General features: G+C 40.7%; 2 protein-coding genes across 2 annotated transcripts; both read left to right on the top strand.

The window, feature by feature from the left end:
• Positions 1-338: 338 nt before the first annotated feature.
• On the top strand, positions 339-1,709 carry LOC126668326 (uncharacterized). The gene is made up of 3 exons (XM_050361532.1): positions 339-666; positions 853-1,058; positions 1,167-1,709. Exons 1-3 carry the CDS (start codon positions 339-341, stop codon positions 1,707-1,709), a joined length of 1,077 nt encoding a protein of 358 aa, XP_050217489.1.
• A 6,206-nt stretch (positions 1,710-7,915) lies between these two features.
• LOC126668325 (uncharacterized) lies at positions 7,916-11,091 on the top strand. Its single transcript, XM_050361531.1, has 6 exons — positions 7,916-8,515; positions 8,616-8,753; positions 8,847-9,213; positions 9,295-9,493; positions 9,606-10,767; positions 10,942-11,091. The coding sequence occupies exons 1-6, from the start codon at positions 7,916-7,918 to the stop codon at positions 11,089-11,091; spliced, it is 2,616 nt and encodes an 871-aa protein (XP_050217488.1).
• Positions 11,092-15,652: the final 4,561 nt, after the last annotated feature.

Genomic DNA, 15,652 nt, shown 5'->3' with positions numbered 1-15,652 from the left:
GGGAACGTTTCAAAGATCTTCAAAGAAGTGTTCTTCATCATCGGCTTAATAGAGAGCACGTTATTCAAATATTCTACGATGGGGCAAATGTTACTACTAGAGAAACTATTGATGCGGCGTCGGGAGGATCCTTAATGCAAAAGACTTATGAAGAAGCTCTTGAATTAGTGGAGAAGTTGGCTATAGTTAGTAGTACATAGGGACCCATAGATAGAAGAGCACCGCCTAGTCAAAAGTCACTCATGACTCTTGATCAAGTGAGGGAGATGGAGGCCATAAAAGCAACAAATGTCTCGCTCTAAGCTCAAGTGGATGCTCTCAAGAAGCAAGTCGCTCCTATGCAAAGAAATGCTCCGTTGGCTTATGTTCAAGTCGGTTGTGAATTTTGTGGTGTTTTTAATCATTCGGGAGGAGAGTGCCTAGTTACGGGGCAAGCTTTGAGTGAGCAAGTGAACTACATTGAGGGACAAAGGCAAGCTAATGACCCTTACTCTAACACCTACAACCCGGGATGGAGAAATCATCCAAATTTCGGGTGGAGAAATCAAGAAGGGCAAGACAATGCTCAAGGGTCTAATCAAGCGGGTCCAAGCTTCCAAAGCAACAATAGGCCTCCACAACAACAAGGTGACTATCAAGGAAACCCGAACCATGGGAATAATTATGGTAGTAGACCCTAACACCCTCTCGGTTTCCAACAACCACGGAACACGGATGAGGGAAACGTGCTTTCAAAGGTACTTGAGAAGTTGGAAAAAATGGAGCAAAGAGAGAAGAACCAAGCTTCCATTATTCATCATTTGGAAACCCAAATTTCTCAAATGGCTATCTCACTTCAAGGAAGACCATAAGGGGGATTGCCCTCTACTACGGAGAACAAATCAAGGAAGCACCTAGAAGCGATAGAGCTTCAGAGTGGGCGGAACTTGGAAAAGGCCAATGGCAAGAAACATGTAGTAGAGGAGGATGAGCCTCAAGTGGTTGTTGATATAGCAAGTTCAAGTCAAGAGTTACCAAAGGAATGTGAGGAAGTGGTTATCGAGGTTGAAGAGCCTTATGTGAGGCCGCCACCGCCGCCACCGTTTGTACCACCGGTCCCGTTTCCAAGCCGGCTAAGGAAAGCTCAAGGGAACGAAAAATTTCATAAGTTCCTTGAGATTTTCAAGAAATTGCAAATTAATCTTAGTTTGGCGGATGCACTCCGAGAGATGCCGCAATATGCCAAGTTCTTGAAGGACATCATTACCAACAAACGGAATTGGGATAGTGGTGCAACAGTTCCCATTCCGAGAGTGTGTAGCTCAATCATCTTGAATGATCTACCGGCTAAGTTGAAGGACCCAATGAGTTTTTCTATACCTTGCACTATAGGCACTATGAGTTCAATAAATTGGTTATGTGATCTTGGTGCTAGTATTAATCTTATGCCTCTAACTCTTTTTAGGGCGTTATGTGGAGATCAAACCGTGAAGAGAACCTCGATGGTACTCCAACTAGCGGATCATTCATTGAGGAGGCCGTGTGGGATTGTGGAAGATGTTCTTGTGAAGGTTGATAAGTTTATATTCCCGGTTGACTTTGTTATCTTGGACTATGCGGTGGATATAGAATGCCCAATTATCTTAGGGCGGCCCTTTATGAATACCGGGAGAGCTTTAATTGATGTACATGGTGGGAAATTGATGAAGAAACGGTTGAGTTTTATATGAAGAGAGTGATGCGGAATGCCATCGAGGAGGAGGATTGCATGAGGATAGACCTGATTGATGAGATTGTGAAAGAACAACTTCAAAAAAATGTGCAAATGTTGAACCAAGCAAAGGGGAAAATTTCTGAAAATTTTGAGCTGTCAAGCTTCCCAAAGGAAAAAATCCCTGCTTCCCTTAACACTAAGGGCTCGATCGAGCCCTCCCTTTTAATGAAAGGCTCGATCGAGCCCCATGAGTTAAAGGGGGCATAAATTTTTTCTCAGCACATCTCTCAAGTCTTGTTTCATTCCGGGTCTGTGGATGATGAATACACTGAAGAAGATGAACCGAAGCCGGAAAGTTTGATCAAAAGCAATGGTGTGACTCCACCATCTTCTGAGTTGCCACCGAATGTTGAAATGAAGTCGCTTCCGTCTCACCTCCGGTATACCTTTGTTGGGGAAAATGAGACCTTGCCAATAATCATCTCAAATAAGCTTTCTAAGGATCAAGAGAGGAAGGTTGTGCAAGTAGTGAAAGAGCATGTGTTAGCCATGGGGTGACAAATATCCGACATTCGAGGCATAAGTCCTCAAGTGGTGATGCACAAGATCCACCTTGAGGACGAAGCCAAGAAGTGTACTCAAAGGCAAAGAAGATTGAACCCTAACATGAAGGTAGTTGTGCACAAGGAAATAGTGAAGCTTCTAAATGCCGAGATTATATATCCAATTTCGGATAGTGGTTGGGTTAGTCCTATACAATGTGTACCGAAAAAAGGAGGCATGACCGTTGTGGATAATGAAAAGGGGGAACAACTCTACGAGAACGGTGACCGGTTGGAGAGTTTGTATCGATAATCAGAGGTTGAACGCGGAGACACGAAAGGACCATTACCCTCTACCGTTTATTGATCAAATGCTTGAGAGAGTTGCGGGTCACAAGTTCTATTGTTTCCTTGACGGTTACTCCGGATACAACCAAATATTGATCTTTCCGGATGACCAAGAGAAAACGAACTTCACATGCCCCTACGGTACCTTTGCCTATTGACGGATGCCTTTCAGACTATGCAACGCACCCGCCACATTTCAAAGATGTATGACCTCAATCTTCAATGACATGGTTGAGGATATAATGGAGGTGTTTATGGATGATTTCTCCATGTTTGGGGATTCGTTTGATGGATGTTTGACAAATCTAAAACGTGTATTGGCACGATGTGTGGAGACCAATTTGGTGCTCAATTGGGAGAAATGCCATTTCATGGTGGATGAGGGCATTGTACTTGGGCATAGGATATCGGAGGCGTGTATTGAAGTGGATAGGGCAAAGACGGAGGTCATTGAGAAATTAGTTGCTCCGGCTATGGTTAAGGGAGTTCGGGCATTTTTGAGCCATGCGGGTTTTTACCGACAGTTCATTAAGGATTTTTCATCCATTGCAAGGCCCTTGACGAGTTTGCTAGTGAAGGATGCGCCGCTTGAATTCACAAAGGAATGCCAAAGTGCTTTTGAGAAGCTAAAGGAGGCGCTTGTGACCGCTCCTATTATCTCATCTCCGGATTGGAGTTTGCCATTTGAGCTAATGTGTGACGCTAGTGACCAAGCATTGGGTTGCGTGTTGGGGCAAAGAAAAGACAAGCGGGTGCATGTGATCTATTATGCTAGTCGGACTATGGCGGGAGCGCAACTCAACTATACCACTACCGAGAAGGAGATGTTGGCGGTAGTCTTTGCCCTCGACAAGTTTAGACAATATTTGCTTGGGTCGAAATGCATCATATACACCGACCATGCCGCTTTACGATATCTTTTCACTAAGCAAGATGTGAAGCCAAGGCTCATTCGATGGATACTTCTCATGCAAGAATTCGACATAAAAATCCGAGATAAGAAAGGTACGGAGAATGTGGTGGCAGACCACCTTTCGAGATTTGAAATTCCGGAGCCGATTCCTATTGGTGAGGAGATTAACGAGTGTTTTCCGGATGAAACACTCATGATGATTCGGGAAGTAGAAACATCATGGTATGCCGACTTCGCAAATTACCTCTCATCGGAGTCATGCCTCCGGACTTGACATCTCATCAAAGAAAGAAGTTCTTATCCGATGTTAAAAGGTACTTGTGGGATGAACCCTTTTTGTTTAAAATATGTGGGATGGGATGTTGAGACGATGTGTAGCTTTGGGGGAAATGATGCCCTTTTTTAGTTCTTGTCATGAGACCGGCCATTATGGGTCGGCAAGAACCGCCGCTAGAGTGCTTGAGAGCGGTTTCTTTTAGCCAACTTTATTCCGCTATGCCAAAGAGTTTATTGACCATTGTTACCGGTGTCAACGTGTGGGCAACATTTCAAAGCGAGACGAGATGCCCTTGACCTCAGTTCAAGAAGTGGAGATATTTGATGTATGGGGTATAGACTTCATGGGGCCTTTTCCGGTGTCATTCAAAAACCAATACATTTTGGTGTGTGTGAATTATGTTTCAAAATGGGTGGAAGCGGAGCCTTTGCCTACTAACGATGCTAAAGTGGTGTTAAGTTTTCTCAAGCGGTTAGTGAATCGGTTTGGGACCCCTAGGGTGATCATTGGTGACGGTGGCTCGCATTTTTGCAACCGGCAATTTCAAGCTCTTATGAGGAAGTACAATCTGCATCACCGGATCGCTACACCGTATCATCCCCAAACTAGTGTCCAAGTGGAAGTCTCGAACCGCGAGTTGAAGAGAATTTTGAAGAAAACGGTAAATGGGTCCCGGAAAGATTGGTCCTTGAAGTTGGATGACGCATTGTTGGCATATAGGATGGCCTACAAGACTCCACTCGTTATGTCACCGTTCTGTATTGTTTATGGGAAGGCGTGTCATCTTCCTCTAGAACTTGAGCATAGAGCGTATTGGGCTATTAAGAAGTTGAACTTTGACTTCAAGACGGCGAGGGAGAAGAGATTGCTACAATTGAATGAGTAGGATGAGTTCCGATTCATGGCATATGAAAACGCCAAGCTTTACAAAGAAAAAATGAAGCGATGGCATGACGCCCATATTACCCCCAAAGTGCTAGAGGTTGGTTCATTTGTCCTTCTCTTTAAATTTCGTTTGAGGTTGTTTCCGGGAAAGCTTAAGTCCCGTTGGAGTGGCCCGTTTAAAATCCGGAATGTGGCAAATCACGGTGCAGTGGAATTGGAGAATTCTAAGGGTGAGACCTTCAAGGTCAATGGACATAGATGCAAGCCATATCTTGGGCCATTGACCAATCATGTGGAAGATGAAGTTTCTTTCACCACTCCTACTTGAGTTCACCATGAGATAGTCAAGCTTTCGACTTTAAACAAGCGCACTCGGGAGGCATTCCCGAGAGGTCCGATTTTCTACCTTTAATCTTATGTTTTTAGCTTTTGATTTTGTGTTTTTGTGTTTTTGTTTTTGTTATTTATGTTCGATTTGATGCCGGGTATGTTTCATTTTTGGTGTGTAGGAATCAAGAAAAAATGAAAAATTTGCTGCTCCCTTTTACACTAAGGGCTCGATCGAGCCCTCCTTCTTAAGTGAAGGGCTCGATCGAGCCCCCTTTGTAATCAAAAGCATGGAATTTTTCCCATGCAGGGCTCGATTGAGCCCTCCACTTAAAATCAAGGGCTCGATTGAGCCATGCTATTTAAGGAGGAATGAGATTGTTTTAATTTGATTGGTTCAAGGGTGGAGGTTTAGGATTGATGATGTGGCATGATCTTAAGCCATTAAAAGAAAACACACTTCACATGGATAGATGAGGTGGCTTCATCTTGAGCTTTCAATTTCAAATTTCAAAATCAAAGGTGTTTCCCCCTCATTTGTTTTACCATAAGTTTCTACATTCATTCATCTCCTTCCTCATTCTTTTTACCCCATTTAGAAAACTCCAAAGCTTTCCTTTTCTCCTCTAAAAATTCGGCTACCGCCTTGCCACCACCATTTTCCGGCAAAACTCAAATTTAACCACACTTTCAAACACACTTTTCCTTACTCTACTCATGGGGAAATTCGGGCAATCATCCAAGGCTGCTCAAGATCAACCATCTCGAGAACAAGCTACACGCACCACCACCATCCGCTCTCGCCGGAAAGTTACCGCCTCGGGAGCAAAGGAAGTAGGAGTCAACACTCCGGCCTCTCTCACAAGACGTTTCAAGGCGCCTTTTCAAATCCATTCCCAAGAGGAAGGATTGCTCTATGAGAAACTCAAGGCAAGAGGTATCACCAAACCATTTCAAATCGATTGGGAAACCATGAAACGATTGGGAATTGAAGATAAGGTGAAGAAACTTCTCGGGCATTTAGACTTGCTCGAATTGGCGGAACTTCCCCATGACTATTGTGAGGCTTTAACTTATGAGTTCTTCACAACTTTAAAAACAAGTGGGGAATCGCTCACCAATTTCGAATTTAGATTGAATGGCGAGGAGGCTAGATTTGATATAGATGATTTGACGTGAGATTTTAAAATGGCTGATGAAGGCTTGAAATGCATTTCGGGGGTTGGTTTTGATGAACACGCCATATGGAAGGAATTATCCGGGTTTGAACACTACAACTCCAACACCTCCAAGACCAATGAAGTAATGGATACCGCGCATGTGGTAGTACTCAAATGGTTTGGTCACACCTTTTGTGGTCGAAATGAAAGTTGGCGAAGGAGGATCTTTTGGCTTTCAACGCCATGTTACACCCGGAGGTGGAAGCATACCGAGTTAATACGGCCTATAGGCTCATGCGCAACCTTGGTGAAATTCCGGAGCTAAGCACAAAGAAGATAGGATTTGGGTGGTTTGTCACTATGCTTGCAAAGCGAGAGACGTTGGACATGGATCAATTCAAGTGGGAGAAGCCAAAAATGCTCAACATGGAGCACTTGCGGGCATCTTCATATGTCAAGAAAGGGGCAATTGTGCCTTACTATCGAAAAGCCGCTTATGTGAGCCGACATGGTGCCCGACCTCCATCTCCAAGTGATGAAGAAGGGGACGCCGAGCAAGAGCAAGAAGTTGAGGCACCGAGGCAAAGACCTCAAAAAGAGCAAGTGCAGAGGAGAGATAAGGGTGTAGCGAAGACTAGCGCGCAAGGAGGTGAGCAAGGTGCGGAATGGGAAACTTGTTCCGAAACTAAATTTCAAGGGGCCCAAGCTAGTCACCAACAAGCCCTGAGTGACTTTGAGGCGGAACAACGTCAATTCATGAAGGAGCAACGGTATATGATGAAATACCTTCGGGCTAGGCAAAGAAGGCAAGAGGAGAAATTGAGGGATTATCTCAACGCCCAAGACGGGCCACGCTACCCATCACCTACAACATCTCCGGAACCCCCGGCATTCGATTAGCAAGATTTGATTTCTCCAACTCTTTCTCATTCAATTTCACGCTTTATTTTTATCTATTTCATGCTTCGGGACTAAGGTAAAAATAGCGTGAGGAGAGTTGGTTGTGAAATTGTATCTTGTTTCTATGTTGCTTGCTTTTTTTTATTGATGCGGTTGCGGAGACAGATTTTGAGTTCATGGAGAAAATGGAGCGCAAAGTGGCGTAATGGCATTTTTGTGATTTCGGCAGTTTTTGAGGCTTTTTAGTTTATTTCATTTTATACCCATTTTAGGGTTTTTTATTTTGTCTTAGTATTTAAACAACCTTATGAGTTGTTGAACGGCAATTTTTGATGTTTTGAGAATTAATTTGTTATTTCCCAAATTTCGGTATTCTTTGAATCAACGATTATTTGATGCCTATTGCCTAGTATTCTTTTATTTGAATCAATAGGTTTTAGAAGTTAATTGCTGGCATAATTTGATTATCAACAGCTTTTAAAGTATCTTGTTCTTTGTTGTGACTTCCGCTACATCAGTTGGTATCAGAGCTCAGTTCGTTTCTGGATTGAATCATGCCGGCAAGGAGAAATCAACGTGGAGGAGGTTTACAAACGCGACCATATTCGTCAGGTCGAGCAGCGACTAGATGAAATTGACCAACGAATGGAAGAACGGATGGATCGAATGATGGAACAGATGACGAAACAGATGAGTGCATTGTTGGCTAACCAAAACAGGGCTAACCAACCACCTAACGGAGGCCAACACTTGCCACGACCAGAATTTCCTGTGTTTGGTGATGAGGAAGATGATGAGTATTATGAGGAGGCTCCACAACGACGGCAGAGAGGGCGCGTTGATGATGATCGACGGCGTTGAGAGAGCGGGATGTGGACTAAAATTCCTGAATTTTTTGGGGCGCTCAAATCTGAAGAATTCCTTGATTGGCTAGCCACGGTAGAAGAGATTTTGGAATTCAAGGATGTACCGGCTGACAGACGTGTACCCTTAGTGGCAGCCAGATTTCGTGATAGGGAAACGGCATGGTGGCAGCAGTTGAAATTGACGCGCAGCCGAATGGGAAAACCCAAGATCGACACGTGGGAAAAGATAAAGAAGCACTTGAAAATTGCGTTTCTGCCTTATAATTTTCAGCGATTAATGTACCAGAAATTGCAAAATTTGAGGCAGGGAAGCAAATCTGTGGACGATTATACCACAGAATTTTTCCAATTGATTATTCGGAATGAGATACAAGAGACTGAAGATCAGTTGGTTGCGAGGTATATTGCTGGGTTGCGGGTCTCAATTCAAGACACGGTCAATCTGTTTGATCCGGTGTCGCTTTCAGCCGCTCATCAAAAGGCGCTGCAGATTGAGAAGCAGAGTAGGCGCACAAGCAGTTTTAGCAATTCTGCGACAGCAGGTGCCTCTGGCAGTGTAGTAGTGGACTGGAGAACAAAACAGCAGGTGGTGCCGTCAGTAGAGGTACGAACAATTTTAATCAGTTTCCTAGATCTGCTGGTAGTAGTAATATTCGCTGTTTTGGTTGTGGTGAGATGGGTCATAGGCAGGCTGACTGTGAAAGACCGCTGCTAAGAAAACATTTTTTGCGGATACAGATGATTTTGACGATGAGGAATTCGACATGATTGGTGACCCAGTTTATGACAGTGGCGAGGGTCTCGAGGAGGAGGTGGTCTCTGGAAATACTGGGGTTGCGCTGGTTGTGTGACGGGCTTGTTTGACACCTAAGGCAGCAGATGACAATTGGTTGCGGAGCAACATTTTTCGGTCAACCTGCACTATTTTGGGGAAGGTTTGTCGTTTTGTGATTGATGCAGGCAGTTGTGAGAATATCATCTCAGCAGAGGCATTCCAAAAATTGGGCATTCAGACAGAGAAACACCCCAAGCCGTATAAACTGGCGTGGCTGAAAAAAGGTGGCGAGGTTAGTGTAACATTACGTGCTTTAGTGCTTTTTTCTGTTGGTGCACGATATAGAGATTCTGTTTGGTGCGATGTGGTTGCAAAGGATGCGTGTCATTTGTTGTTGGGGAGACCTTGGCAATTCGATCGAAAGGTCATGCATGATGGGCGAAATAATACTTATAGTTTTGTGTTCGAGAGTGTTAAAATTGTGTTACAGCCCAGTCGTGGTGTAGAGACAACAAAACCAGTGGAGAGTAGCACTAACTTGTTGTCCCTGGCAAAATTTGAGGAGGAGCTGTAGACTGCAGAAACTGTGTATGTGTTGATTGGGAAAGAATCAGTCGACAAATTTGCGGTACCAGAAGAAGTCGCACCGCTTTTGGCTGAATTTGCAGATGTGGTGACGGATGATTTACCGTCCGCTTTGCCACCATTGCGTGATATTCAACATCACATTGATCTGGAACCGGGGGCAGCCTTGCCTAACAGACCTCACTACAGGATGAGTCCTACGGAACATGAGGAGTTGCGGCGGTAGGTGGAGGATTTGGTTGCTAAGGGACATGTGCGTGAAAGTATGAGCCCATGTGCAGTACCAGCCCTTCTAACACCTAAGAAGGATGGTTTTTCGAATGTGTGTGGACAGTCGAGCAACTAATAAAATCACAGTCAGGTATCGTTTTCCTATCCCACGACTGGATGATTTACTTGATCAGATCAGTGGGGCGACGGTGTTTACCAAGCTGGATTTGAAGAGCGGATACCATCAGATTCGCATCAGAGTTGGGGACGAGTGGAAAACGGCTTTCAAAACCCGTGAGGGGCTGTATGAGTGGTTGGTGATGCCGTTTGGGTTATCAAACGCACCGAGTACGTTTATGCGTGTGATGAACCAAGCTTTGAGACCTTTTATCGGTAAATTTGTTGTTGTGTATTTTGATGATATTTTGATATACAGTGCTAATCCCGAGGTGCATCTTCAGCACTTGAGAGAGGTTTTATGTTTGCTTCACAAGGACAGCCTATTCGCTGCCAAAAAGAAGTGCGCTTTTCTGACTCGAAAAGTGTTATTTCTGGGATATATCGTGTCTGAGGAGGGACTGCAGGTGGATGATTCGAAAATTGAGGTGGTGAAACACTGGCCTCAACCGAGTACCATTACTGAAGTTCGGAGTTTTAATGGATTGTCATCTTTCTATAGGCGATTCATACCTCATTTCAACAGTATTATGGCTCCTGTAACCGATTGTATGAAAGGTGTAAAGTTTGAGTGGACAGCGGAGGCCGAGGCAGCATTTCAGCAGATTAAGCTGCGGTTGACGACTTCTCCTATTCTAGTGCTGCCAGATTTTTCACAACCATTTGAGCTGCATAGTGACGCTTCGAAGTTGGGGATTGGGGCTGTTCTGAGTCAAAACAGTCGACCAGTGGCATATTTCAGTGAGAAACCGAATGGAGCAAAGCTGAACTACAGTACATATGATGTGGAATTTTACACAGTGGTGCAAGCGGTCAAGCATTGGCGGCATTACTTGTACCACAAGGAGTTTGTTCTGTACACTGACCATGAGGCATTGAAGCATTTGCATCGCCAGGATAAAGTGTCACCACGTCATGCAACTTGGGTGGCTTATCTACAGCGATTTACTTTTGTGGTCAAGCATAAGGCGGGGGTTACAAACCGGGTGGCGGATGCATTGAGTCGTCGCAGTAACTTCTTGGTTTCTTTACGTGTTGAGGTACCCGGTTTAGACTCATTTACTGATTTGCTTGAGACTGATCCTTATTTTTCTGTGGTTATGAGGAAAGTGCGAGCAGGAGAGCAGACATAGTTTTAGTTGCATGACGGATTTCTATTTAAAGGGAACCAGCTGTGCATTCCGGAGAGCAGTTTGCGAATGCATATTATTCGAGAGCTGCATGGAGAGGGGCATGTTGGGCGTGACAGGACCTTGCATCTGGTTCATTCATCTTACTTTTAGCCTACCATTCGAAAAGAGGTGGAGAAGTACGTGCAGAGATGTCGTGTTTGCCAAGTTTCGAAAGGAGCGGCAACTAATGCGGGTTTGTACATGCCGCTTCCAGTGCCATCGCAGCCGTGGGCGGATGTTAGCATGGATTTTGTGTTGTGATTGCCGCGTACTTAGCGAGGGTATAATTCTATCTATGTTGTTGTTGATCGTTTTTCTAAAATGGTCCACTTTATTCCTTGCAAGAAAACGACAAATGTTGTTTCAGTGGCGCAATTATTCTTTCGAGAGGTGTACCGTCTTCATGGGCTGCCCACGTCTATTGTTTTGGACAGAGATACTCGGTTCCTCAGTCATTTTTGGCGCAGCTTGTGGAAGATGGTGAACACGCAGCTGAATTTCAGTAGTGCCTACCACCCTCAAACTGATGGTCAAACTAAAGTTGTGAATCAGTCGTTAGGCAATTTGCTGCGGTGTTTGGTTGGCACTCATGTGAAGAGCTGGGATCAGAAATTGTGCCAGGCAGAGTTTGCTCATAACCATGCGGTAAATAGGAGTACCGGGTTCAGTCCTTTTCAGATGGTGTATTCGATCGCCCCCAAAGGTCTGTTGGGTCTTATGCCAATTCCGAGCAATGTCAAGGTGCAATCGAAAGCAGAGGATTTTGTGAATGGCTTGCAGGAAGTTCATCGGGCGGTTCATGATAACTTATTACATGCTAACTCACAATACAAACAAGCTGCAGATGGAAAGCGACGTTTTGTTGAGTATGATGTAGGCGATTATGTGTGGGTTGTTCTGACTAGAGAGCGGTTTTCGGTTAGAGACTACAACAAGCTGTCTGCCAAGAAGATTGGACCATTGGAGATCATCGAGAAAATCAACTCTAATGCTTACCGTTTGAATTTGCCTAGCCATATCCGAACGGCTGATGTGTTCAATATCAAGCATTTGATTTCTTTTCAAGGTGATTCTTCTGATGATGAGGCTACTGTAAATTCGAGGTCAAATTTTTTCTACCCTGGCGGGAATGATGCGGTTGCGGAGACAGATTTTGAGTTCATGGAGAAAATGGAGCGCAAAGTGGCGTAATGGCATTTTTGTGATTTCGGCAGTTTTTGAGGCTTTTAAGTTTATTTCGTTTTATACCCAGTTTAGGGTTTTTTTTATTTTGTCTTATTATTTAAACAACCTTATGAGTTGTTGAACGACAGTTTTTGATGTTTTGAGAATTAATTTGTTATTTTCCAAATTTCGGTATTCTTTGAATGGCTTAATACATCTGCGTGTCCCTGTACTTTTCTATTTTTGCACATAAGGTCCCTGCACTAAAGTATCCCATTATTAAATCCCTGCACTTTAACTTCCATCATCCCAAGGTCCCTCTGTTAAGGTTCTGTTAGCGCGTGCAGTACACGCGCCGTTAATGAGACTAGTATTAAATATTGTAGTTTGATATATACAAATAAGGTCCCTGCACTTTTAATTTATACAAATAAGGTCCCTACACTTTAATTTATGTAAACAAAGTTCTTGTAATTGTTTTCATATAAAAATCTATTTTAATAAATCTATTTTAAAAAAATATATAATTTTTAAATAATAATATAAGATGTTAATGCAATTTAATTAACTTTTTATAATGTTTAAATTAACAATAAAAATATTTTTTAAATTAATAAAAATATTATTATTTCTTATTTTTTATTAGAAATGGAAGCAGTAAGCTTTATTTTGTAAGTTTATATAACACACTCAAATTCAAAATCGACATATATGAGGATCGACGTTTGTTTACTTTTTTTTTGAGAATACGTCTGTTTACTTCTGTAAGTGCGATGTTGTTATATATTATTTAAAAAAAATCATTGGTATAAAATATCATTTTAATAATTAATAAATACTATTAAAATTAGTTTTATTTAGGTTAGTTAATATTTACTTTTAAAAAATAAAAAATCTAGTTCACTTTTATTTTTTAATATAATTAAAGAATTAATTAATTTTATTTTTTTATTTAAAGTTAAGTAATTTATAATTTAAAGATTTAATAAAATTATATTAACAATCATTTTATCAAAATAAATATGATTTACGTATTAGAGTACATTTCGTGAATGAGGCCCTTACTCAAGAAATATTCAACATTAGTTTAAAAAAAATTAAAAGTAACATAAAAGTTATTAAGAAATTAGAAATTCATTCAGACTTCCGCTTGATATGTCTTCTTTAAAAATGGAACTAGATAGCTCGAACTTGTAAGTTTATATAACATACTCAACTTCGAAATTGATATATATCAAGATCAACGTCCGTTTACACCTCTAAGTGCGATGTTATCATATTATTTAAAAAATAAAATTTATCGGTATAGAATATTATTTTAATTATTTAATAAAAAATATTAAAATTCGTTTTATTTCTCTAAGTTTATGTTTATTTGTTAAAAAAATTAAATTCACTTTTATTTTCAACATAATAAAATAAATAAATAAATTTTTTTTATTTATAGATGAATAGTAATACATTAAACATTCAGTAAGAATGAATGAAATTTTCAATAAAATAATAGCTAAAAGATATAATTTTTGACATTATTGTTATTTAAATATGTTAAATTCGTACCCTATTGGTTTTAATATTTTATACTTAAATTTAATTTTATTAAACTAAAAATTAATGCATATTTATATATAATCTCAACATTTAAAAGTGCAGGGACGTAACATTAAAAAATTAAAAGTGCAGGGATCTAAAATTAACAAAACTGAAAGTGCGTTAACGGCGTCAACACTCGCCTTAATAGAGGGACCTGGGGATGATGGAAGTTAAAGTGCAGGGATTTAATGATGGATATTTTAGTGTAGGGACCTTATGTGCAAAAATAGAAAAGTGCAGGGACACGCATATGTATTAAGCCTCTTTGAATCAACGATTATTTGATGCCTGTTGTCTAGTATTCTTTTATTTGAATCAATAGGTTTTAGAAGTTAATTGCTGACATAATTTGATTATCAATAGCTTTTAAAGTATCTTGTTCTTTGTTGTGACTTTCGCTACATCATTTATGCTTTGTTTTAATTCAAGAATGTTTTAGTGTTTGTGCTAGTTATTTTGGTGTTTAGAAGAATTTTGATCAAACTTTTGAAGCATAACCGTTAGCTTGGTACTTTGAGTATGCTAGTTAAGTTGATCAAATGCTTGTACCGTATCAATGTTATGTTTTTAATTAATGAATGTCTAGAATGGTGTTTCTTGTTTAACATTTTTTGTTGATGCTTGCTTAGCGAAATGCCAATTAGATGACATGAGTTAATAGGATTAGGGTGAAGTCTTTTATAAGCGTTTGTCGACCTCTAATGCATGATCAACTAGTTCGATGCGGAAGCATGATGTGTTTGTGATAAAATTGTGAATCCTAGGGAAATTAGGCATTCTTGGCATAGTTTGTGTAATTCGAGTAATGGCAAAACACGACCAAAATATGAAATTTTCGAGCCTACTTTTATTGTTGCGTTTTGGCATGATTTTAGTCCTAGAAATTACATTGTTGAGTTTTCGATAATTAAATGATAATGGCAATTAGGATTACACATTCTTTTAAACCACTCAAAAGCCTACCCTTTTACCCCTAGATAACACAAATTTGAGCCTAAACCAATCCTTTGTTCCAAACCCTTAATTCACCAAAAATTTATCCTTTCTAAATTTACCTCTAAAAACACACCTAAAACTTGACTTGAATAACTCACTTAAAGAAGAAGAGTCTAGCTTGATGATTGATGAGTTGTGAACTATACAAAACAAAACAAAAAGAAAAAAAACAAAAGAAAGAGATGCCTTGTAAAGCAAGAAAAAAAAAGAAAAAGAAAAGAAAAACAAAAACAAAAGAAAGAAAGAATAAAGAAAAATAAAAATAAATAAAGGCATAGAATATTTATTTGAAGAAAAGTTCACTTGTGTTTAAAATTTCCAAGGTAGACCTAAGTCACAATTGAAACTAGTTTTCAAGTCAAGTTTTTAACCAAAAAGTACCTTTTTACCTACCCTTAACCCTTAGCCCCGTTACAACCTTTAGAAGTCCATTTGATGATTGTCGGAAACCGAACTAAGTAGTGGAGTCTGGACTTTGAGCAAGCCTATGGTGACCTTGCATGATTCCTTTGCATACACCTTGATCTTTTTGAGTGAGTGAAATCTAGTGAGGTTTGCACCATTGCTCGGAATTGGACCAACTATCCCTTGTTTTGCCAGACGTAGCTTGTATCCAATTTATTTACACGTCCCGCATAGGATGGCTAGTTGTCATGTGTTAGGTCTCGACAACCTAGATTCGTGATTGTAGTCTTGATGTCATCAACTCATGTCATTGACATTGCATTTATCGCTTGTTTGCATCACCTTTAGTTGTTACTTCATGAGGCATTCATTCGGGTATTCATTAGTCAAAATATGATAGATTGATATGTGTGTGAGTGTGAGATCATTAGTTAGCATGCGTCTTTGAGTGAGATTCATTTCTTGCTTGAGGACAAGCAAAGGGTAAGTGTGAGGAGGTTTGATAGGTGCATTTTACACCTATGATTAGGAGTCCTTTCGCATGCTTTTATTATACTTTGATACGCTTTTACCCGTAATTGTGTGCTTATTGTGTGTATTAGCATTTCAAGTAAAACGGAGCAATGTGAAGTGTTTTGGGCTTAAAGAAGGAAGAATTCAAGTA

Source organism: Mercurialis annua, linkage group LG2 (genome assembly GCF_937616625.2).
Source record: "Mercurialis annua linkage group LG2, ddMerAnnu1.2, whole genome shotgun sequence".
NCBI classification, from domain to species: Eukaryota; Viridiplantae; Streptophyta; class Magnoliopsida; order Malpighiales; family Euphorbiaceae; genus Mercurialis; species Mercurialis annua.
Note: the sequence above shows the minus strand (reverse complement) of the source record. Positions and strands in the feature narration are given on the sequence as shown.